The sequence below is a fragment of the Macaca mulatta genome, chromosome 7, assembly GCF_049350105.2.
Source record: "Macaca mulatta isolate MMU2019108-1 chromosome 7, T2T-MMU8v2.0, whole genome shotgun sequence".
NCBI lineage: Eukaryota > Metazoa > Chordata > Mammalia > Primates > Cercopithecidae > Macaca > Macaca mulatta.
The window spans coordinates 2,856,985-2,882,958 of NC_133412.1; the positions used below are offsets into that span (position 1 = coordinate 2,856,985).

Consider the following 25,974-nt stretch of genomic DNA (forward strand, 5'->3'; position numbering starts at 1 on the left):
TTGGTACCAGTACCATGCTGTTTTGGTTACTGTAGCCTTGTAGTATAGTTTGAAGTCAGGTAGCGTGATGCCTCCAGCTTTGTTCTTTTGACTTAGGATTGTCTTGGAGATGTGGGCTCTTTTTTCGTTCCATATGAACTTTAAAGCAGTTTTTTCCAATTCTGTGAAGAAACTCATTGGTAGCTTGATGGGGATGGCATTGAATCTATAAATAACCTTGGGCAGTATGGCCATTTTCACAATATGGATTCTTCCTATCCATGAGCATGGTATGTTCTTCCATTTGTTTGTGTCCTCTTTGATTTCACTGAGCAGTGGTTTGTAGTTCTCCTTGAAGAGGTCCTTTACATCCCTTGTAAGTTGGATTCCTAGGTATTTGATTCTCTTTGAAGCAATTGTGAACGGAAGTTCATTCCTGATTTGGCTCTCTGTTTGTCTGTTACTGGTGTATAAGAATGCTTGTGATTTTTGCACATTAATTTTGTATCCTGAGACTTTGCTGAAGTTGTTTATCAGCTTAAGGAGATTTTGGGCTGAGACAATGGGGTTTTCTAAATATACAATCATGTCATCTGCAAAGAGGGACAATTTGACCTTCTTTTCCTAACTGAATACCCTTGATTTCTTTCTCTTGCCTGATTGCCCTAGCCAGAACTTCCAACACTATGTTGAATAGGAGTGGTGAGAGAGGGCATCCCTGTCTTGTGCCAGTTTTCAAAGGGAATTTTTCCAGTTTTTGCCCATTCAGTATGATATTGGCTGTGCATTTGACATAAATAGCTCTTATTATTTTGAGGTACGTTCCATCAATACCGAATTTATTGAGCGTTTTTAGCATGAAGGGCTGTTGAATTTTGTCAAAAGCCTTTTCTGCATCTATTGAGATAATCATGTGGTTCTTGTCTTTGGTTCTGTTTATATGCTGGATTGTTTATTGATTTGCGAATGTTGAACCAGCCTTGCATCCCAGGGATGAAGCCCACTTGATCATGGTGGATAAGCTTTTTGATGTGCTGCTGAATCCAGTTTGCCAGTATTTTATTGAGGATTTTTGCATCGATGTTCATCAGGGATATTGGTCTAAAATTCTCTTTTTTTGTTGTGTCTCTGCCAGGCTTTGGTATCAGGATGATGTTGGCCTCATAAAATGAGTTAGGGAGGATTCCCTCTTTTTCTATTGATTGGAATAGTTTCAGAAGGAATGGTACCAGCTCCTCCTTGTACCTCTGGTAGAATTCAGCTGTGAATCCATCTGGTCCTGGACTTTTTTTCGTTGGTAGGCTATTAATTATTGCCTCAATTTCAGAGCCTGCTATTGGTCTATTCAGGGATTCAACTTCTTCCTGGTTTAGTCTTGGAAGAGTGTAAGTGTCCAGGAAATTATCCATTTCTTCTAGATTTTCCAGTTTATTTGCGTAGAGGTGTTTATAGTATTCTCTGATGGTAGTCTGTATTTCTGTGGGGTCGGTGGTGATATCCCCTTTATCATTTTTTATTGCGTCTGTTTGATTCTTCTCTCTTTTCTTCTTTATTAGTCTTGCTAGCGGTCTGTCAATTTTGTTGATCTTTTAAAAAAACCAACTCCTGGATTCACTGATTTTTTGGAGGGTTTTTTGTGTCTCTATCTCCTTCAGTTCTGCTCTGATCTTAGTTATTTCTTGCCTTCTGCTAGCTTTCGAATGTGTTTGCTCTTGCTTCTCTAGTTCTTTTAATTGTGATGTTAGAGTGTCAATTTTAGATCTTTCCTGCTTTCTCTTGTGGGCATTTAGTGCTATAAATTTCCTTCTACACACTGCTTTAAATGTGTACCAGAGATTCTGGTATGTTGTATCTTTGTTCTCATTGGTTTCAAAGAACATCTTTATTTCTGCCTTCATTTCGTTATGTACCCAGTAGTCATTCAGGAGCAGGTTGTTCAGTTTCCATGTAGTTGAGCGGTTTTGATTGAGTTTCTTAGTCCTGAGTTCTAGTTTGATTGCACTGTGGTCTGAGAGACAGTTTATTATAATTTCTGTTCTTGTACATTTGCTGAGGAGTGCTTTACTTCCAATTATGTGGTCAATTTTGGAATAAGTGTGATGTGGTGCTGAGAAGAATGTATATTCTGTTGATTTGGGGTGGAGAGTTCTATAGATGTCTATTAGGTCTGCTTGCTGCAGAGATGAGTTCAATTCCTGGATATCCTTGTTAACTTTCTGTCTCGTTGATCTGTCTAATGTTGACAGTGGAGTGCTGAAGTCTCCCATTATTATTGTATGGGAGTCTAAGTCTCTTTGTAAGTCTCTAAGGACTTGCTTGATGAATCTGGGTGCTCCTGTATTGGGTGCATATATATTTAGGATAGTTAGCTCTTCCTGTTGAATTGATCCCTTTTCCATTATGTAATGGCCTTCTTTGTCTCTTTTGATCTTTGATGGTTTAAAGTCTGTTTTATCAGAGACTAGTATTGCAACCCCTGCTTTTTTTTGTTCTCCATTTGCTTGGTAAATCTTCCTCCATCCCTTTATTTTGAGTCTATGTATGTCTCTGCGTGTGAGATGGGTCTCCTGAATACAGCAGACTGATGGGTCTTGACTCTTTATCCAGTTTGCCAGTCTGTGTCTTTTAATTGGAGCATTTAATCCATTTACATTTAAGGTTAATATTGTTATGTGTGAACTTGATCCTGTCATTATGATATTAACTGGTTATTTTGCTCGTTAGTTGATGCAGTTTCTTCCTAGCCTCGATGGTCTTTACATTTTGGCATGTTTTTGCAATGGCTGGTACCAGTTGTTCCTTTCCATGTTGAGTGCTTCCTTCAGGGTCTCTTGTAAGGCAGGCCTAGTGGTGACAAAATCTCTAAGCATTTGCTTATCTGTAAAGGATTTTATTTCTCCTTCACTTATGAAACTTAGTTTGGCTGGATATGAAATTCTGGGTTTAAAATTCTTTTCTTTAAGAATGTTGAATATTGGCCCCCACTCTCTTCTGGCTTGTAGAGTTTCTGCCGAGAGATCTGCTGTTAGTCTGATGGGCTTCCCTTTGTGTTTTGTGGGTAACCCGACCTTTCTCTCTGGCTGCCCTTAAGATTTTTTCCTTCATTTCAACTTTGGTGAATCTGACAATTATGTGTCTTGGAGCTGCTCTTCTCGAGGAGTATCTTTGTGGCGTTCTCTGTATTTCCTGGATTTGAATGTTGGCCTGCCCTACTAGGTTGGGGAAGTTCTCCTGGATGATATCCTGAAGCTTGGTTCCATTTTCCCCCTCACTTTCAGGCACCCCAATCAGAAGTAGATTTGGTCTTTTTACATAATCCCATACTTCTTGCAGGCTTTGTTCATTTCTTTTTCTTCTTTTTTCTTTTGGTTTCTCTTCTCGCTTCATTTCATTCATTTGATCCTCCATCGCTGATACTCTTTCTTCCAGTTGATCGAGTCGGTTACTGAAGCTTGTGCATTTGTCACGTATTTCTCGTGTCATGGTTTTCATCTCTTTCATTTCGTTTATGACCTTCTCTGCATTAATTACTCTAGCCATCAATTCTTCCACATTTTTTTCAAGATTTTTAGTTTCTTTGCGCTGGGTACGTAATTCCTCCTTTAGCTCTGAGAAGTTTGATGGACTAAAGCCTTCTTCTCTCATCTCGTCAAAGTCATTCTCCGTCAAGCTTTGATCCGTTGCTGGCGATGAGCTGCGCTCCTTTGCCAGGGGAGTTGTGCTCTTATTTTTTGAATTTCCAGCTTTTCTGCCCTGCTTTTCCCCCATCTTTGTGGTTTTATCTGCCTCTGGTCTTTGGTGATGATGGTGACATACTGATGGGGTTTTGGTGTAGGTGTCCTTCCTGTTTGATAGTTTTCCTTCTAACAGTCAGGACCCTCAGCTGTAGGTCTGCTGGAGATTGCTTGAGGTCCACTCCAGACCCTGTTTGCCTGGGTGTCAGCAGCAGAGGCTGCAGAAGATAGAATATTGCTGAACAGCGAGTGTACCTGTCTGATTCTTGCTTTGGAGGCTTCCTCTCAGGGGTGTACTCCCCCCTGTGAGGTGTGGGGTGTCAGACTGCCCCTAGTGGGGGATGTCTCCCAGTTAGGCTACTCAGGGGTCAGGGACCCACATGAGCAGGTAGTCTGTCCCTTCTCAGATCTCAACCTCCGTGTTGGGAGATCCACTGCTCTCTTCAAAGCTGTCAGACAGAGTCATTTAGGTCTGCAGAGGTTTCTGCTGCTTTTGTTGTTTATCTGTGCCCTGTCCCCAGAGGTGGAGTCTACAGAGACAGGCAGGTTTCCTTGAGCTGCTGTGAGCTCCACCCAGTTCGAGCTTCCCAGCGGCTTTGTTTACCTACTTAAGCCTCAGCAATGGCGGGCGCCCCTCCCCCAGCCTCGCTGCTGCCTTGTGGTTAGATCACAGACTGCTGTGCTAGCAATGAGGGAGGCTCCGTGGGCGTGGGACTCTCCCAGCCAGGTGTGGGATATAATCTCCTGGTGTGCCTATTTGCTTAAAGCGCAGTATTGGGGTGGGAGTTACCCGATTTTCCAGGTGTTGTGTGTCTCTCTTCCCCTGGCTAGGAAAAGGGAGTCCCTTTCCCCTTGCGCTTCCCAGGTGAGGCGATGCCTCGCCCTGCTTCAGCTCTCGCTGGTCGGGCTGCAGCAGCTGACCAGCACCGATTGTCCGGCACTCCCTAGTGAGATGAACCCAGTACCTCAGTTGAAAATGCAGAAATCACCCGTCTTCTGTGTCGCTCGCGCTGGGAGTTGGAGACTGGAGCTGTTCCTATTCGGCCATCTTGCTCCGCCCCGTACTGGGATATACCAGGTTTCATTGCTCATATTGTTGGCTGGTGTTTTTTGTGTTTTCTTCCCCTTTGTTTCTCATTCTATTTCTCTTTTCTTATCTTTCCAGGGATTCTTAAACATTTTATGGGATTTTTTGTTTTATTTATAGTGTTTTTAGTATATGACTTATACAGTTTTCTTTGTGGTTGCTCTGGATATTACAATATGAATACATAAATGGTAGGGGCTGAATTGTGTCCCTTCAAAATTCAAATGTTGAAGTCCTACCCCCAGCACTTTAGAATGTCATGAATTTGGAAATTGGGTCTTTAAAGAGGTGATGATGTTAAAATGAGGCCACTAGGGTAGGTTCTAATCTAATATGAAAAGAAAAATTGTAAGAAGAGAAAATTTGAACACAGGCACAAACAAACAGGGGAAACCACGCGAAGACATAAGAAGACAACAGCCAGCTATGAGCCAAGGAGAGAGACCTCAGAAGGCACCAAATCTGATGATCTTGAACTTCCAGCCTCCAGAACAGTGAGAAAATAAAGCGCCCAGTCTGTGGTACTTGGTTATGGCAGCCCAAGCAAGTAACACAACAACTTACCACAGTCTACTGTCATCAGAGTGGCTTAGCACTTTGAGTGAAGTGTAGAAAACCTACTTCCATTTAGATCCTTTCACCGTCTCATTATTCAGATGTTATTGTCTAAGTATTTTCTCTGCATACTACATATTTTGCCCGATAATCAACAACTCATTCATCTTGCTGTTGGCAAAGCTCATTTCATTCTCTTATTCAAGGGTGTCTTTCCTGTTCTGCTGTTTGTCAAGTGAGTTTTGATCACATCCTTGGCACTTCAGACATATTACGGGACTGGGGCTAACTCATCCTATGTTGTCCCTTAAGTCCCAAGGTCCCCAGGCAATCCACCTTCTTCTTTTCCTGTGCTGGCTTGTTTCATCATGACCAGGGACTTCTGGTCCTAAGAGGAAACCAAGAGCAAAGGGGCAGCTCCATCTTGACTGGCACTAGAAGACTCTGTGCCACGCTAGATAAAAGTATGACACATTTTATCTAGTATATGGAGGATTTTTAGGTTTCTTGAATCATTTCTTTTTGTCATTTCCCATATGGTAATTTGCCACATATGAATTCTGCAAGAATTTCTAATTTACTTGAACAAGTAGAGACTTTGCTTGTCCTACTAGACTTAGGAGACTTTTAGTACTAAATCCTGGAACAGGTTTAGGGAAGGCTCAAACTCTTTCTAAAATAATTTTGATGACAACTTAGTCAAACTTCTTATTTAAAAACTAACAAAATATTTCCTCTTCCTAATGCCCAAATCAAGTTGGCTTTAAAAAAAGGAAAATATATCTTCAAAATTAGGTCCTGAGATACTGACATTCAGTTTTGTGTGTGTGTGTGTGTGTGTGTGTGTGTTTGGTTTGGTTTGGTTTTTTGAGCCAGAGTCTCTGTCTGTCACACTGGCTGGAGTGCAGTGGTGCACTCTCAGCTCACCGCAACCTCTGCCTCCCAGGGTCAAGCAATTCTCCCGTCTCCTCCTGAGTAGCTAGGACTACAGGCGCCTGTCACCATGCCTGGCTAGTTTTTGTATTTTTAGTAGAGATGGTGTTTCACCATGTTGGTGAGGCTGGTCTTGAACTCTTGACTTCAGCTGACCCACTCGCCTTGGCCTCTCAAAGTGCTGGCATTACAGATATAAGCCACCATGCCTGGCCAACATACAGTATTTTTTAAAAGACTGAATCTTCTCTTCCTATGTTTTCAGAGCATATTAACAAAAATTTAAAACACTAAAATTGTGATAACTCCAAATCATTCAGGCCTAACTCTTTATGTTACCCAGGACTTTATTGCTACAGTTTCTTTCTTTTTTCTTTTAATTCCTTCTCTTCTTATAACACATCTGATTAAAAAAAAGGATAATAGATTTAAGAAGAAAAAAAATTAGCTAATAATGACAGCAGGCTCACAATATTATCATAATGTAATTTATCGTGGATATCCTTATTCTCCAGGGCAGCATTTCTCAAATCCTTGACGGTATGACATTTTGGGCCAGATAATCCTTAGGGAGGGACCTTTCCTGCATATTGAGGCTGCTGAGTGGCCTGCCTGGCCTTGACCCACTCACTGCCAGTAGCACACCTCCCCACGGCTGCAGCAGCAGAACACCTGCAGTCACTGCCAAAGTCTTCGCAGTGGGGACTAGGTAGGTGGGAGACAGAATCGCGCCAGTTAAGTATCTCTGCGGTAGGGTGAACAGAAAATTTAGAGAATATTATAATTAAAGCTGCAATCCTGAAAGACAAAAATGATTGGGAGGTGTTGGCAAAAGGAAGGAGAGATAAGGAGAAAGAAAGAAAGAAAGAAAAAGAGAGAGAAAAAAGAAAGGAAGTAAAAGAGGGAGGGAAGGAAGGAGGGAAGGAAGGAGGGAAGAAGTAAAAATAACTAAAATTTTTCCATGCCTCAGGAAAAGTTGTGAATGAGGTGAGCTGTGTCTACAGGGAAGATACTCTTTCTTCCTAATCCCAGAAAAACAGGTCGGTCTAAGCCCCAAGTGCCCAGGGTCCCCAGGAACCCACACTCTTGCCTTAAAGCATCTGCAGCCTTTCTGGGCAGCTGCCTCTGCCCTTCCATTTCTTACATGCCAGGCGGCAGGACAGCATCTCCAAGTATCTGCCCACCAGAGCTCAAAGTCTGGTAGAAGGAACTGACACTAGAAACGCATTCAAGGTCGGGCGCGGTGGCTCACACCTGTAACCCCAGCACTTTGGGAGGCCAAAGCAAGGAGGATCACCTGAGGTCAGGAGTCTGAGACCGGCCTGGCAAACATGGTGAAACCCTGTCTCTACTAAAAATACAAAAAAAAAAAAAAGCCAGGTATGGTGGCACGTTCCTTTAATCCCAGCTACTTGGGAGGCTGAGGCAGGAGTATTGCTTGAACCCAGAAGGCAGAGGTTGCAGTGAGCCGAGATCGGGCCACTGGACTCCAGTCTTGAGCAACAGAGTGAGACTTGTTCTCAAAAAGAAAAAGAAAAAAGAAAAGAAAAGAAAAAGAAAAGAAACACATTTGTGTGGTTCCCAAGTGCTTTCATGTAGAGCTGGACACATCAGCAATAGAAAAACAGTAACAAGTGCAAAAAGAAGGTGGACAGGATCCAAAACTTGTCCCTTTTCTGACCCAGTGTGAATGTATTAATTATTGGAAACTGGTTCCAGATTTGAAAAACATGCAAACAGAAGTTAGTATCTTATAGTTATTGGTCCCTCCCGGAAGATACAAAAATGAAATGAGCTACTAAAAAAAGTAGCTACACAGAGCTACTGACAATGAGAAGGTAAATGCTGGTTCCAATTTCATGCCTTGTGCAGAGATCCTTGTCCTAAGACAATTTGAGTTTCCAGCTCAGCAGCCCTGGCTTCAAAGACCAAAGATGAATGAGCTGTGAGCACAAACAAAGGTGAGCAATTAGCGAATCATCTCTCTGCTGGAAGATACAGTTGTCTCTGATCTGCAAAACACAGCAGAGGCACAATGATTCATCTGGCTGCCCAGATATCTGTGGACATGTTTCACCCCTTTACTGCACTAGATGCTTCTGAGCGGCAGAGACTTGCTCTGATTCCACTCAGGATGCTCAGCAGTGCTGAGCCTGGAGCCCCTACGCAGTTGTGCTCAATAAATATTTGCTAAGCTAAATGACAAACACGAGGAAAAGACACGCGGAAACCAGGAGCCGGCTCTGTGTGATGGTGCCCACTGTGAATCGTGAAAGAACAATTTGTCATGAGTTAGTATGAGCTGACTGGCTCTATTTTGCTGGGAACTGTACGTGATGAATTGGAGCATTTCCGAACGCAAGGATCTGCAGCCTGCCAGGCTGACCATATGGTGGCTGTTGATGAGATGCGACAATCCAGGTTGGGCTGAACTGCTGGAAATGGGAGAGTTGTCGTGGGTGCCCAGGAAGGGAAGGAGGGTCCTGAGGGAAATCCTGCAGCCAGGAGGAGCTCAGTTTCTGCATGCAGAGAAGGGATCAGGCGTCCATGTCTGAAAACTGGGGTTGGTGAGGAAGAGGAAGTCAGAACAGGCAGAGCCAGGAGGAAGGCACGTGCTTCCCAGACCAGGTCTCTCCTCCTGCGCTCCGCTCCGCTGGGAGGACACTAAATTCCCAGTCTCTCGCTGCTTGAAGCAAAACACCCCAACAGAAAAACCTAAGTTCAGTGAGAGAATGGGGAGCAGATGATACTTGTCTCCTCTCCCATGCTGTGGCATCATTCTCTGCTAGAAAGTGATGAGTATACACTCGGTTATAAAAATTGTGGGACAATTTTACAAATAATTAAATTATGAGAGACAACCACATGTGATGCCACGAGGAAGGAGTTCGCTGTGAGATACCACACCTTCCAGCACACTCGCCAGCATCTACATGGAGACAGAGACCTACCCACGGGAAATCACTGTGATGAGAAACCGTGTGTTTCCCACACCTGTCTCAAGAAAGTAGATGGGGTGTGTCTTGATTTCCCGAACTCTCCTTTATCATCACAGAAGCATGTGTGTGTCTGCATACGCATTTACCAATTCTTATACCATAGCAAAGTTCTGTAATCCAGGCACTTTTGCCAAAACAACCATATAAATGCCTTCACTCAACAGAGTTTGCCAAGAGTCAGCCACACAGGGGCCTGAGCCGTTCGCTGCTGACATGACGGTGACAAGACAGTCTAAGTCCAAAGACCTTGTGGAATTTGTTACTGAAATGTGATTTTTTTTAGAAAACTGACAATGGGAGACATCAACGTGGTGACAATCCAGCCCTGTTCAATTGCAGAGATGCTGCCTCTCAGAGGGTGGACAGCGTATTAGGCTTAGAGACTGAGGCAGAACTTTGAGGCATAGCTGTAAAGAAAAGAAACCATGGTGTAGACACAGATAATTGTGATGTGTCTTATATATAAAATAGGCTAGAAAAATGCTATTTTCTGTGTAAATTTTGTGTATGTGTGTTGTCATAATGTGTATATTGGGAAAACTATATACTAAAATGTAAATGGTAATATCTAGGATTTTTTCTTCCTTGTGCTTTTCTATATTTTTAAATTTCAACAATAAATATCTTTCTGTAACCAGAAAAAAAAATCTTTTGAGTGCAGCATAAACACAACGTGACATAACTGCTCTCAGGCCCAGTTCCGAGGGAAGGCTCTCCCTGCTCCCTGCAGAACTGCTTCCCTCTACTTACGTTTCCTGAGTCCCAGGAATCTGGGCCTCCTTAGGCCCAGAAGCTTTTCTTAGAATCCAGGAAGGTCAATCCCATCTGTACGGCCACACTCCAAACACATTAAACCAAGATCATCTATTATCTGGGGCTGAGACTGGGAGACGCTGCTTTCTAGACTAAGCACACTGCAAACATGGAGGCAGACAACTTTTTAAGAAGGCAGCTGGTGCAGTAAAAAGCTGCAGAGCCTGAAAGTCCTCATCTGGAAACCCTCATCACCCCAAATGCCTTGGACGATGCCCTCAGGCTCTCTGGACCCTGGTCTCCAAAGGAGTAATGAGGAAATAATGCTCACCCCTGCAGCTTCTGAAGGCTTGACTGCTGCGGCCTTCACTCTAAAATGGAAAAGGCAAGCACCTGAGTCCTTGGCACAGAACCCAGGATGGGACTCATGGAAGCAGCCAGCTTAATACAGGTCTGCGGGCTGTATGGAGTAAACACTCACAGCCACTATGGGTAACTGTGTGTCTCCCATGTGCCAAAGACTGTGCAATGTGATCTGCATGCATAAAACCAACGTCAGGTGATAGAACAGCGGCAGGAGGACTAATATTGCTATTACCATCTTTAGTTTTTAAGTGCAGGGTCATGGGGCTGAGAAGGTGTCCCATGGCACTGTCTTTGAAACCAGGTATTCTGACCAAACTGTGAGCCACTGTGCTGTGTGCCTCCCAGCATGAAGTATGGCATGAGGCCATTTACACGCTGAAGTGACCTTGATATTTAAAAAGGTGCAATAGTGTCAATGCCTTCTGAAGTTCCTTTTTGGGGGCTCTTTATGTCACTCTTTGACATACAGAGCATCCACCACACTGGAAATTGGGTTTCTATCTTGAGTGCCCAAATATTGTTGCCAAAATTTTCCAGCCTGTTATTTTTCTAAAATTTTTAAAAATAAAAATTTTAAGGACCTTTCTTTTTACAAAAACATCAAAACTACGACCATGCACAATCTTTCTGTATGTCCAACAGAGGATCAACATTAGAGGTCAAGAGAACGCACACTCAGGACTGGACCTTGTGTATATGAACAGCAGAGTGCTCGACTCCAGCAGGGAGCCACAGGGCTTAGCAGCTCATAACAAATAGTACTTACAATGTCATGACAGTTGACTCTCAGAGAGCACCAGTGGACTGTTCAGTGCTTCATACGCTTTTCTCAGGACTCCTGACTATTATCATCATCACCACCATTGCACAGACGGGAAAACCAAGGAGGAGGGCATGTGAGGGTCTGCCCACTGTCACACAGTGTCAGAGCCAGACTGTGGCTGAATCAGCCTGGCTACAGCCCTCCACTTCATCACAGCTTTCCTGCCTCCACCTCACCAATCCAGCCACATGTGACACTGGTCTGTTCCCTTCTCATTTTACACTCCTTTCCTCGCTGGCTTCAAGCCCCAGGTGCCAGGGACACAATGCTCAGGCACTCTCTGAGTGACCACCCGTTCCAGAGGCGATCTTCTCTCTCATCCCAATGGCTGCCTGTCTAGAGGAGTCCATGGGGTAGGGTTCAGATTGGGGATGTGTGCCAGGAACACACATTAGAGAACGAGGCCCCTTCTCAGTTTCCTTTGACTGCACCATGCAGGAATCTACAAACTCAGCTGCCAGACCAGGTCTAGTGAAAACCCAAGGAGAAGACCGTGTGGATGGAGATCCTGGCAATTATGTGGGGCTGCAGGGTGGATGCTCTCCTGGGAGGGAGAGAGCTGCTGCTTGATGGATTTTTGTGAATTTAATTCCCTAATTTTGTAAAACGAAGACATTGAGCAAGTCATCTCAAAGGTCCTGCCCTTCCTGTTCTGAAAACTCCGTAATTCAACTTGCACACAAAGAAAACAAGTATTTGATAAGCACATCTATTTTTCAGTGGCCGGCCTGCCTGTTGTTTTCTCCAGCACTAAATCACCCGAGATTAAGCACGGTCAGCTGCACGGCAGCCCGGGACAGCACCACATGGAGCCTCCAGAGCATCTGCTGGTTGCTGTAGACACAGGAACAACCATTAGGTGTGAGTGCTGTGGGTCCTTACACAGCAGCTACCTGACAGCAAACCACCGTCCAAGGCAGGCAGGGCTACACAGTGAGGTCTCAGACAGTGGGAGAGGAGAGCAGAGAGATGAACATGGACACATAAAAATAAGACAACAGAGAAATAAAATGTGAAAGACACGCCCTGCCTCAGTTGCATTTATTTGGAAATGCACGCACACAAAGAAACATTATTTATAAGACTCAAATCTGGGAGACCATCCCCCCTAAAGATTCCCCAGTTCTGTCAGAAAGGAAGTCAAAAACTAGTAAACCAAGTCATAACAGAAGGACATGGCTGGTGTGATCCAGACACAGAAGCCCGGGGTGAATGGGACATCAGAGGGTCAGGTGAGAGAAGAAAATGGTGAGAATCTTTAAACTCCACAGTAAAAGAAGTATCGTTTCATAAAACCGCGAGTGTGTAAGAAAAGTTTACTTAATAGGTGTGACATCAGCAAAAGTGGTGAGGCAGGGACCTCTGAGGTGTTCCTGCTAAGAAATGCTGGAAAACTTGACAAAAGCTGGCAGAATCAACCTTACCAGCATGCTGAAAGACCGTCACGGGGTAATAACCAAGGAATATGTGCCACTGAAACCGGGCAGGAGAACACTGCAGAACTTCAGCTTGTAGTAGCTCTGCCCCGCGACACAGTGCAGCAGCCGTCTGGAATACGGCAGGCCGAGTTTCCACGTGGACATTTCTGGAAACAGCAGAGTGAATCTTACACCCAAGGAATCACGTTTGTTGGTTTCGACCTGACAGGGGTTTCCCTGGAAAGACGTTTGCAGGGAACTGACTCACAAAGAAAATGGAAAATCTGAACAGATCTAGAGCAAGCAACGAGGTTGAATCAGTGATCAAAACTTTCCAGCAAAGAAAAGCCCACGATCAGATAGCTTTTCTGGGAATCCTACCAACTATTTAACGAAGAATCAACACCAGTCCTTCTCAAACTCTTCCAAAAATAGGAGAGAAGGAAACTTCTCTTTCTATGAGGTCATCATTACAAAGCCAGGCAAAGACATCGCAAGAAAAGAAAACTACAGAACAATATCCCCTATGAATATATATGCAAAAATCTTTAACACAATGCTAGCAAACTGAATCCAGGAGCATTTAAGGGATTACATGTCATGATCAAGTGGGATTTATCCCAGAAACGCAACAGTCATTCAATATACAAAAATTAATGCAATACATCACATTAACAGAATGAAGAGGAAAAAAATGATCAATTGATACATAAAAGGAACTCACAAAATACAGTATCTGTTGATGAAAAATTAACTCAATAAACTAGAAACAGAACTTCCCCAACATGATAAAAAGTATGTATGAGAAATCTGCAGCTGACATCATACTCAATGACAAGACTGCACCCTTTCTCCCTTAAGAGCAGGAACCCAGACAAGTGTGCCCTCTTTTGCAACATTTTATAGGAAGTTCCAGCCAGAGCAATCAGGCAAGAAAAATAAGTAAAAGGCATCTAAATTTTAAAGGAAGAAATAAAACTATCTTTGCTTACATATCATATGCCCTCATATGTACAAAATATAAGAACACACCCACAGTTAGAGCTAATAGACAAATTCAGCAGTGTTGCAGGATACAAAATCAACTCATCAAAAATCAGTTGCACCGATTTCATATGCCAGCAATAAAAAGCCTGAAGAGGAAACACACTAGCAATAAGCAAAAGTAGGAAAACTATTTCATTTACAATAGAGTCAAAAATACTTCGCAAATAATTTTAGCCAAAGAAGTACAAGTCTTGTATACTGAAAATTATCAAATGTTGAAACTTTTTTTAAAACACAAATAAATAGAAAGACATCCTAGATTCATTAGTAAAATGCAAATCAAAAACACAATCACATACCACCTCTACAGCCACTAGGATGACCACGAAACTAAAATTAAATAAGTGTTGTAGAGGATGTGGAGGAATCGGAACCCTCATGGGTTGTTGGTGGAACTGTAAAATGCTGCAGCTGCTATAGAAAACACTTTGGCAGTCTCTCAATCAGTGAAACATAGAATTCCCATATGACCCACAATTCCACTCCTAAACGCAGGTGCTGCTCAGCTTACACTGGGGTCACCTACTGATAACCCACCATATGCTGAAAATACTGTAAGCAAAATATGCATTTAACACAACTAACCTACCAAACATCATAGCTTAGTCTAGCCTACCTTAAACATGCTCAGAGCACTTTATTAGCCTATAGTTGGGCAAAATAATCTAACATAAAACCTACTTTATAATAAAGTGTTGAATATCACATGTAATTTATTGAAAGTGAAAAACAGAATGGTTACATGGGTACTCAAAAGTACAGTTTCTACTGAGTGTGTAGTGCTTTCCCTCCATTGTAAAGTCAAAAAATCTTAAGTCAGGGACTACCTGTCTATACACGAAAGAACTGAAAAAACAGGTGTTCAAACAAAAACTTGTACACTGATGTTCACAGCAGTTCTATTTAAAACGGCCAAAAGGTGACAACAACTAAAACGTCCATCAACAGATGAATGGACACACACAATGTGGCATATCCATACAGTGGAATACTATGAAGCCATGAAAAGGAATGAAGTACTGACACGGGGTACAGCATGAATGATCTTTCAGAATATGATGCTGAGTGAAAGAAGCCAGTCACAAGAGGGAAGCCACATGGCATAGGATTTCATTCACATGCAATATTCAGAACGAACAAATGCACAGAGGCAGAAAGCAGACGAGTGTTTGCCCTCCTGGCAAGATGTCCTCCCTCCACATGTCCACAGCCTTCTTGCATGATCTGCCACTGTGCCCTACCCTCGGGGGTCTCCAATCCAAGAGCCTCTCTCCCCCTCCCACCCTGAGGCCTGGCAGGGGCTGCTACTACGGTCACACACGGTAGAGTCCTGTGCAAACACATGTCTCGGAACTGCCTTCAACTCTGAGTCTAGTTCCAGGGCTATGGACCCCGGCTGTACCCTAGAGTCACCTGGGGAGGTGACCGAACCATGCTAATGCCAGGCTGCCCTAGAGACTAGACTCAGAATGTGGACAAGAAGCCTCTGGTGTGCTCCCCACAGAGGACACAGCAGCCTGCACCCTCTTCCCAAAGTGTCTATACCATAGGGACTGCAGGCAGCACGTCCACCTCGCTTTTCCCGGTTGCCTGCAGACGGGCTGCCCTCTCCAATCCAAGGGAATCTCGCGCTCTGTGGGTTCCGCAGCTGATTCCCCAACGCTTGGCCACCGTTCCGCCTTCCCTGCGGCTCCTCCTGACCCCAAGGCCCTGCTTCCTGTCCATTCTTTGCACCCACAAGTCTGGTCCTTCCAGGGTCCTTCCTGCCCTATGGCCCCCGCTCTTATCTTCCCGAGGATGTGCCTTGCTCCTGGTCATTGCCCAGGCCTTGAGAACCGACATTCTGCTCTCAGACGCCCTGCTCGGGGCTCCAGAGCCCGGCACCAGCCAGCCTGAGACCCCCAGGCTCTCCCGTGTTCATCCGGCTTCGCTGCCCTGGACCCGGCACAGCCCCGCTCCCCTCCACCCCAGCCAAGGCTGTGATTCTCCCCGTGCGCCCCCCCCACGGCTCACCCCGTCTACCCTCAGAGTCCTCCACGGCAAAGTGCAGCCCGGCCGCGTCCGGCACTCACAGGGCTTGGCTCCGGGTCCCCACCCAAATCTCACCCACACCCAAACTGCGAGGGGCCGGGTGGGAGGTTCCTGGAACGTGGCGGCCGTCTCCCCCTCCCCCCACGCCGCTCGCCATAGTGCGTCCTCGGGTTGTTTACCTTCTCCGGGGCTCGCGCTCTCCCGCCACGTGACCGCCTTTTTCCGCCACGACGGAGTTTCCCGAGGCCTCCGAGTCCGGCCTGCGCGCTGGGAGCCAACGAAACCCCTTTCCCGCGTCGGTTGCCCCGTCTCAGTTCTTCACAGCAGCGTGACGCCCTCACACAGGCCGCGGTCACCCCCAGCCTGCCCGGCATGCGGCCCCCGCCAGAGGAAGGCCCCCGGCCCTGCCTCCCACCAGCGTCTGCCTCTGAAGAGCGCACCCTTTCCTTCTCCTAGGGCTTCCCCCGGCCCTCCAGGCGCCGGAACCAGGAACCCAGCTTTATCCACCACCTCCCACTGCGGCCTCTCCCCCGTCTCCCGTCGGCCCCCGCGCCACCCCGCCCCCAGCGTTCCCAGAACGCACCGCGCCCCGTCTAAGAAACGCACGCCGGCGGCAAGGCTGCCTCTCCAGACCCTCCCACGGCCTCGGCTGCTTCAGGCCTCGCCACACACATGCATGCACACACAACCACGGCACATCACACACATACACTGCAGCACACCACACAAATATACACCTGCACACACATATCACCTATACACAGCATATCACACACACATATATACACATGCACACACGTATCACATATACACAGCATATCACACACACATACACAGCATATCACACCCACACTTATATACACATGCACACACAACCACGGCACATCACACACACTGCAGCACACCACACAAATATACACCTGCACACACATCACCTATACACAGCATATCACACACACATATATACACATGCACACACGTATCACATATACACAGCATATCACACACACATACACAGCATATCACACCCACACTTATATACACATGCACACACAACCATGGCACATCACACACACATACACTGCAGCACACCACACACACATATACACATGCACACACGTATCACATATACACAGCATATCTCACACACACATATATACACATGCACACACATCTCACATATACACAGCATATCATACACACATATACACAGCATATACATACACACTTATATACACAGCATATCACACCCACACACACTTATATACACATGCACACACAACCATGGCACATCACACACATACACTGCAGCACACCACACAAATATACACATGCACACACATATCACATATACACAGCATATACATACACACTTATATACACAGCATATCACACCCACACACACTTATATACACATGCACACACAACCACGGCACATCACACATACACTGCAGCACACCACACAAATATACACATGCACACACATCACATATACACAGCATATACATACACACTTACATACACAGCATATCACACCCACACACACTTATATACACATGCACACACAACCACGGCACATCACACACATACACTGCAGCACACCACACGCAGACACATATCACATATACACAGCATATCACACACATATACACAGCATAACACACACACATGCACACACATATCACATACACAGCATATCACACATACACATATACACAGCATATCACACTCACACACACTTATATACACATGCACACACACAACCACGGCACACCACACACACATATACACATGCACACACATCACATATACACAGCATATCACACCCACACACACTTATATACACATGCACACACATATCACATATACACAGCATATCATACACACACACATACACAGCATATCACACACACTTATATACACATGCACACACACAACCATGGCACCTCACGCACATGCACACACACTCCACAGCACACCACAGCACATCACACACACACACCATAGCACACCACACTCACACATGCATACACACCCCACAGTGCACCATGCACACCGCACATTACACACAAACATACACATGCACACACACTCCACAGCACCCCACACACATACACATGCACTCCACGGCACACTGCAATCTCACACACGCACTCACATTCACATACACATTCCACAACACATACACATACACGCATGTATAACCCACACATACACTGACATACACATGCACACACACCACATAATCACACTCATATACACACATCACACATTCATACACACACGTACCTACATATACACACACCACACACTACAGCACACCACAATCACAGGCACAAGTACATGTACACACCACACACATACATGTACACACCCACACACATACACACTCTCCACAGCACACCACATATGCACACACAGACGCATGCACAGCACAATCTCACGCACTCACACACATGCATACACACGTTCACCCTGACAGGCACACACCTCAGGCCCTCATTTCTTCCTGCTTTACTTTTCCACAAAGACTTTAGCACCATGTGGCATGTTTACATGTCCTTTTTCAAAGTCATCTTGGCCCACACGTTCAAGTGTCAACCCTGTGAGTGCACAGATACTGTTCTGTGAACGGCTCTGCGGCCAGCACCCCCAGGTGGTCTGACACAAGTAGCCGTCAATAAATGCTCAGTGAGTCACTCGTCCTGCAGAGTTCAGAAGAACACGAACTCTGGACCCCGGAGTGAAGCGTGCAGGCCAGGATTCCACTCAGGCCCTTGCCCCGGCCCCATGGCGCCTCCCGTCCCCAGAGGTCAAGGCTCCCATGCCCTGGCGTGGCACAGACATGCCCGCTGCACCTCACTGAGCAGCAGCCTCGCCCGATGTCAAGTGTAGTTTCAGTCAGCTCAAACTCCCTCACTGCTGAAAACACAGACTGGAAGGGGCCTCCCAGGTCACGTCACCCATCTCTCAGTCACTCGAGCCAAGCACAGGGGCTGGCCCCGTGCAATGTGTTACCATGACAGCTCATGAAGCAATAACCCAAAGATGTGATTTGGGCACTGCGTGTTTTCTTTGGCCTGCAGACACTTTCCGGAAACGGAGGTCCGGCCTCCCCGGAGGGGTTCCTTTCCCTGTCCCTGCCCTTGTCCTGCACCCAGCTATGGACAGAACCACAGACACAGTGGCCCACAGGCACGACCCGAAGGCAAGTGCTTCACCCAGCAGGCCTTGGAGAAGCCAGGACAGCATCTCAGAGACAGCCTCCAGAACTCAAAACTCTCCCCACCAGAAACTGCTACAAACAAGACATTTTCAATCTGACAGAAATAAATCAAATCCAGACAAACCCGAATGTTTTTTGCATGCTTTACCTAAGAAACAGCAATTCAAATAAACCATTGAAAAAATGAGTGTGGAACTAACCTAAATGTATATGTTATAAAGCTTTTCATACAATAACTTCATTTTTGTTCGATTTCCTTTCCATGTTGACATTAATTACAGTTTGGACAACTTTCCATCATATAGGACTTTCCAATTTGAAAAGTGCTGTCATACATAGTGTTCTTTGGATTTTCAATACATGCTGGCAGGGAAGGCAGGGTAGTAACGACAGCCCTCATTTTCAGAGATAAAGCTGGGGTTCCCAGTCTAAGCTCAGTGGCGTGCCCGAGTGACACAGACAGGGACCTGGAACTGCACCTCTCCCACGACCAATGCTGCCTTTGTAAACGCGCAGAACTCTGACCTGCAGAGTCCCCAGCAGGAACAGGTTCCTCACACATGAAGGGAGGATCTTTCTTCCACCGGTGACCCTCCACCTCCTGCTCCTAGGGAATATTTTATGAACTGTTGCCTGGCATGTCAGATCCACAAATATTCATTTATCTGACTCCTTACTCTCTCTACTCCATGTCCTTTACAAAAAAAAAAAAAAAAAAAAAAAGTCAAAACTCCAAAAGGTTCAATTTTGTTAAACTGTATGTAGTATTTAATCTTAAAAACCAAGGAAAGTTTAGAAGCTGATAAAACAGGAAGTTCTTACGTTGAGCTCTGCCATGTATAACGCAAATTTGGAGTTGGTTTTAAGTTCTTCAATGCAATGTTTAAAATGTTAGTTACCATAAAGTACATGGGTCACTATTCTGAATCTAAAAGCAGGACATATCCAAACAGCATAGACGATCATTGTAGATTTGCAGATCATCGGAAGGATTTCAATATACCAAAATAATATGCTAGGGAGAAAAAAGCTGAACAATTTTTATAGTATTTTAAAATTAGCATTTTAATATTTTTAAATTAACTGAACCTTGCGGCTACCTCCCTCCAATGCAGGCCTGTGTTGTTTCATTCAATTTCTCCCTGTCATAGGTCATAAACAAAAAAAAGTTTGTGATTGATCACCAGATTATCAATTTTTAAGTTAAAACAAGGGATGTTAGGCAGTGATTGTCAGAGGGAAAGCAGCAACCTTCTATACTGTTGATGGGAGTCATTTGAGACAACGGTTTTCAAAATTTTAAAATGAAATTTTGCAGTAACTATACAAATATAAGTGCATAGACCTTGAAAACAGCAATTGAATTTCTAGGTACACATACCAGAGAAATATTCCTAAAAGTATCTAGGGCTGCCTGTGTAAATTTATTTCCAACTGATTTGCTTGGAGAAGCGCTGAAGACACCATCAGCAGCACACTGGTTACGAACTAGCTGGTGTACCAGTGCTGTAGGTTATTTGCATCAATCAAACTGAGGCTGATCTATTATGTCTGTGAAAGGTGATCTATTATGATGCAAAAAAATACAGATAACAAAATTACAGCCTGGAGATGTGACATCCCATGAGGTCAGACCCCCTCCTCCCCAGCACTTCCTCCTGGGTTCTCATACAGATGACAGAATGACCGTTCACAGCAGCCTTGAAACTAAATCCTTATTTGCCCTCTTACGCAGTGCATGCTGCTCTCATTCAAACACGCACCTGCTGAGTATCAAATAAACCTGAAGTGCTTTTTTTTTTTTGAGACGGAGTCTCTCTCTGTCACCCAGGCTGGAGTGCAATGGCGCAATCTCGGCTCACTGCAAGCTCCGCCTCCCAGGTTCATGCCATTCTCCTGCCTCAGCCTCCCGAGTAGCTGGGACAACAGGTGCCCGCCACCACGCCCGGCTAATTTTTTTTTTTGTATATTTAGTAGAGACGGGGTTTCACTGTGTTAACCAGGATGGTCTCGATCTCCTGACCTCATGATCCGCCCGCCTCAGCCTCCCAAAGTGCTGGGATTACAGGCGTGAGCCACTGCGCCCGGCCACCTGAAGTGCTTCTTGAATAATTCTGCCAAAAGTCACTTCTATGAATTGCTGAGATCAGAGGCCCTTAACCACTGTAAAAGTCCCAGGGCCTGTGGAAGTGGCTCCTAGGGCTGGCACTCACACAGACAATGAAGAAGACGCAGTGTCAGAAGGACAGCCACGTTTTGTGTTGGTCTCATCTGTTTGTGGCAGCCCAGAAAGCAGCTCTTCAGAGTGGTACCCTCCTGGAGACGCTGGCCTCGTGGCCTCCGCAGCGATGGAGGTCAGTGGTCAGTTGCTGAATCCAGGTAAAACTAGCGTGGAGTCTGCTCCATGTGGCTGAGGATCGTTTTCCTACACGGTACCCAACTTGCTAATTCTTTGGTCCCCATGACTAAAACAGACATACTTAGTTAACTACTGACTATAATGGTTAAAGACTGATCCGTCTTTCCAGAAGGTTCTCTGACTCTTGTGCCATGCAGCCCCAGGCTAGCCTGAAGTGCCCAGGTTCACATTCACTGTTGTACCACCAGGACCAGTCTTCTCAGTGTTCGCTCATTTGTCTCACTACAAAAGCACCTTGGGCTAAAGACTAAGTCAGTCTCCATCATATCTCAACATTCTGGCTGAGGGTCAGAGCAGAATAACCTCCATTTCCCATTCGGAGGCACCTTGCCAGGTAGAGACACAGACACTAAGAATTTTGTCTTTTCTAAAAAATAAGAAATACGCCTGGAAAACTCAGAAGGAAAAATAAAAAAGAGGTTGTAACCAAAAGTCTAAGAGAGACACAGAACGGCAGGATTTCAGAGGCGCCTGGGATAATCCCAAAAGGCTCAAGGACAAGATGGGTATTTGAGTCTGGAATGAAAGAATCAACATTCCATCAGTTTATTTGAGCAGTTCAGCTGGAGGATGGAGGCTGAGGCAAGACGGGGCCTGGATGAGATGAAATGTGAGCCCACTGGGACTCAGGGTTCTCAGGTGGGGTGAGGCCTGAGGCTGAGTCTCTCCACTGTGCCCCCAGCCCAGACACCAAACCAGGATTCCCTGCACACACTTTTGCTGTGGATGATGTGGTGACAAGTCAGAGGTGGACTGTGGTCATGTAGACAGGGAGAGGGTGGCAGCTTACCTTCACAGCATGTCAACGAGGAGGCTTATTGAATAAACAAAGAAAGAGAAGTGTGGGAAACAATCACTTATTTAAACACTGCTCATGGATATTTAAAACACCCGTGCCCCGCGTACATGGTGAACACACACTGCAGATGGTACCTGGGGCTTTGTGGTACTTTCTGGAAGGAATGATCCATATGTAGATTTTGACATCCTTCATGAGGCCATGGTTTTTTGGCCTTTGTACATAATTCATGCACTTGGAAGTCATGAGAATTAATTGAAAATAGGAAAGTTGGCAGGGCGCGGTGGCTCACGCCTGTAACCCAGCCCTTTGGGAGGCCGAGACAGGCATATCATGAGGTCAGGAGATCGAGACCATCCTGGCTAACGTGGTGAAATCCCATCTCTACTAAAAGTATAAAAATTAGCCAGGCTTCATGGTGTGGGCCTGTAATCCCAGCTACTCGGGAAGCTGAGGCAGGAGAATCGCTTGAACCCGGGTGGCGGAGGTCGCAGTGAACAGAGATCATGCCACTACACTCCAGCCTTGGTGACGGAGCTCAAAAACAAAAAAAAATGTCAATAGCTCTTACTTTTCAGGAATCCAAATTTTGCCATTTGTCAGCTCAGATGACTAAAATCTTGATGCCGCTTCCTTTCTGATGAAAGTCAGGAAAAAATGGTCTTAGCCTTTATTAATACAGCATTTGTTAATGCTTGTCCACAGGTATCATTTGAGTCATAAAAACTGCCTCTATTTTTCCCTGCCTCATTTGTGTTATGCTAAGCAGCCTAGAGCTTATAAGTTATCATTAAAAACTTGAAAATATATTTTACACAGTTTAGGCTGGTTTGATCTTTATATGATAAAATACGATGATGAAACAAACTGCACTGCACAGACACACAGACAGGCTTTACAAAGCACAAAATAAATGGTTAACGGGGAAAACCTGTAGTCCTGAGAGTTCTGTAGTAGAAGCCAAGATGCAGGGAGTTCGGGGAAGCTCGCCTCTTGTGGCGGAGCAGGCACGAGTGACAGAGAGCAGGTCCCTCAGGGAACAGAGCTCTCACAGGCATCAACATTCCTGCTGCTGTCCTGGCTGGTCTTCACTCACCCAGCCAGGGTCTACTGCGGCTCTCACTGCAGGGGACTTGAAAGGCATCTGTGGTTCCTGGCAGTCATTTCTTATCCTCCTGTTTGTAAACTAAATGAATTTGCTTTCTCTATCCTTTCCACATCAATCACGTTCTGCAACTGCGGAACGACTCTGTGGTTTTACTCCACAACATCCTTCTTCAGTTGTGGGGGTGGGACGCACACCCAGTCCTTGCCCAAGTGCCTTCTAATCAGGTTCCATTTAACGCAGGGCACCGCGTGTCATGATTCCTCTCGTAACCTTTCTGATCTGAAACCTTGCCTGCAGAAGTTTTCTTGTCTTATGTTTAAAATTCAGCTATGAATGCTGATGAATGTCATACAAGCGCATGTGTCCCCCGGATAAATGCAAGGTAATGCGTTCGTGGCATTCTGGATTCTTTCTTCTACAATTACACCTGCAGCTTCATTCCCTTTCATGATAAAGCAGGAGAGAGGCTTCATGTGATTGATTGGGTGGTTCTTCAGGTCAGAGGCCAAATGCACTGTGACCTGGTTTTCCACAGGGTTTTGGGGCCTGACACTTGTTGCCCCTGTGACTCAGCAGAGAGGACTGCCTCCGTCATCCCAGGGAGGACACAGCCGCAGGCTCAGGGCCGTGTCTGAACACACCTCCCCGAGAAGCAGGCAAGGGAATCTCGACCACAGAGCTTCTCGTGATGACAGCGAACCATTTTATTTGTAATGTGATGTGACTGTGTGCGTTGCTTCACCACTAAATATGCACCAGGATGTGTTGAGATAAACACTCTAACTGAAGCACTCTCTGGGACCCCAAGAGAACTCTCTTGAGGATTAAAATTCAATTCAGTGAAACGTAACCAGTTAATAGTCACTGGAGGGATCTACCACACCTGGAAATATAGCTCCAAGAGCCTTCTTTACTATTGAAAATCGATGTCATACCCATATGCGAAAGGCATGAGCATCTGCAGTATGTCTCCTGGGGAGTGGGGTCGACCACAGCAGCCGGGTTCAGCCACGGGCTCTCAGCCACCGGCTCTGGGAAGCCCGTGTTGTTGGTGTCGCGCTGGCATGGGAGGGGACTCAGTCCTGCCTGCCACTCAGCATTTACTCCAGCTCCCTTCCCTCCTGGCCCATGGAGTAGGTCAGTGATTCGTACTACGTGCTCTGACACCCGTTTGGGGCCAGTCTCCTCTGCTGTACCCACACTTTGATAAGACAGAGCTGTGCTGCCAAGAACCCCTCAATCAATAAACATATTTTTCAATCAATGAATGTGTCTTTATTCAAGAATCAATGAGTGAATAATAAATTTCAAATGAATGTTTAATAAAAATACAATAGTTAAGGAAACTACTAATTCTACCAGAAGATGTATTATAATTCATCAGTTTCCCCACCCAAAGCAGTCTGATCTAGTAGGAGAAGCCCTCAACAAAACATGAGAATAAGAAGACCCAGGTTCTATCAGTACGCATCTAGCATCCTTGTAGCCTCCGGGCCCCCCCTTTCTAATTTGCAAGCTATCTGTTTGTGGGGGACAGCATCTATACCTGTTAGCTTTTACTGTAACCAACATTCACTGGCTTAAAGCAACAACCATTTATTACTGCTCAGGAGTCTCCAGGTCAACTCGTGGTCCTGCTATGTGCGCCAGGCTTAGCCAACATGGGCTCTACTCACTCAGCTGTGTGCCCTCAGCCACCCGTTAGGGACCATTTCACCTAAGGGGACCTGAGTGGGGTGGCCTGCCTCTTCTCCACGAGGTCTCTATCCCCCTCCCCACCGCCACCCCACCAGCAGGCTAGCTTGCCTGGTTTCCATGGTGGTTAGGGTTCCAAGCAAGTCACTGGGAACCACAAGGCCTTTTGCCTCCCAGGTTTGGTGAGGGCTAACTAGTACCAGCTTCTCTTGCTGGAAGCAAGTCCCAAGGCCAGAAAGAGACTTGCCTCTGGATGGGAGAAACTGGAAAATCACACTATAAAAGAATGTGGACACACAGAGGGCCGTAACTGTGACCACTGCGTATAAGCAAAATCTCTTACAGTGTCTTATCACTCGTTCTCCAGTGTGTGTTCCTGGACTGTTTCTTTTTTAAAACTTTTTTGTTTCATTTCATTTTATTTTTAGAGACAGGGTCTCGCTATGTTGCCCAGGCTGGTCTCAAACTCCTAGTCTCAAGTGATCCTTCCACCTTGGTCTCCTGAACAGTTGGGAATACATGTGCAAGCCATCATGCCCAGCTTAATCAGAAAGACTATAAATCATGTTTTGTTTTCTGGTTTTTGGGTTTTTTAGAGATGAACTCTTGTTCTGTCACCCAGGCTGGAGGGGCTCCCTGCACACTTGAACTCCTGGGCTTAAGTGATCCTGCCACCTCAGTCTCCCAAGTAGTTGGGATTACAGGCACGTACCACCATATTCAGCTAATTTATTTTAATTTATGTATTTACTTATTAGAGGCAGGTTCTTGCTATGTTGTTCAGGCTGGCCTTGAACTCTTGGGCTCAAGTGGTCCTCCTGTCTCAGCTTCCCCAGTAGCTGGGACTATAGGTGCGTGCCACCATGCCTGACTTTCTAGACTATTTCTGTAGCAAGATGGCCCCTTGCTACAGAAGTGGTTCGGGGAGCCTGAGGCAGCCTTAGAGGGGCGTCTACTCTAGGAAGATGATTTTCTTCCAAATGAACTTGGCTTCTTGGGGAT

At 45.5% G+C, this 25,974-nt stretch overlaps 1 protein-coding gene across 2 annotated transcripts in view; it reads right to left on the reverse strand.

Annotated features, from left to right (window-relative positions):
• GABRG3 (gamma-aminobutyric acid type A receptor subunit gamma3) overlaps nucleotides 1-25,974 on the reverse strand; it is a 562,718-nt gene that overhangs the window by 423,786 nt on the left and 112,958 nt on the right. Inside the window, exon 1 of one of the 2 annotated variants that reach the window (XM_077938673.1) lies at nucleotides 15,905-16,256. The exons of the other annotated variant lie outside the window; for it this stretch is intronic. Within the exon in view, the coding sequence (XP_077794799.1) occupies nucleotides 15,905-16,099 (195 nt within the window). The 5' untranslated portion in view covers nucleotides 16,100-16,256. Of the gene's footprint in view, nucleotides 1-15,904; nucleotides 16,257-25,974 lie in introns of those variants that run through there. 2 annotated transcript variants of the gene reach the window in all.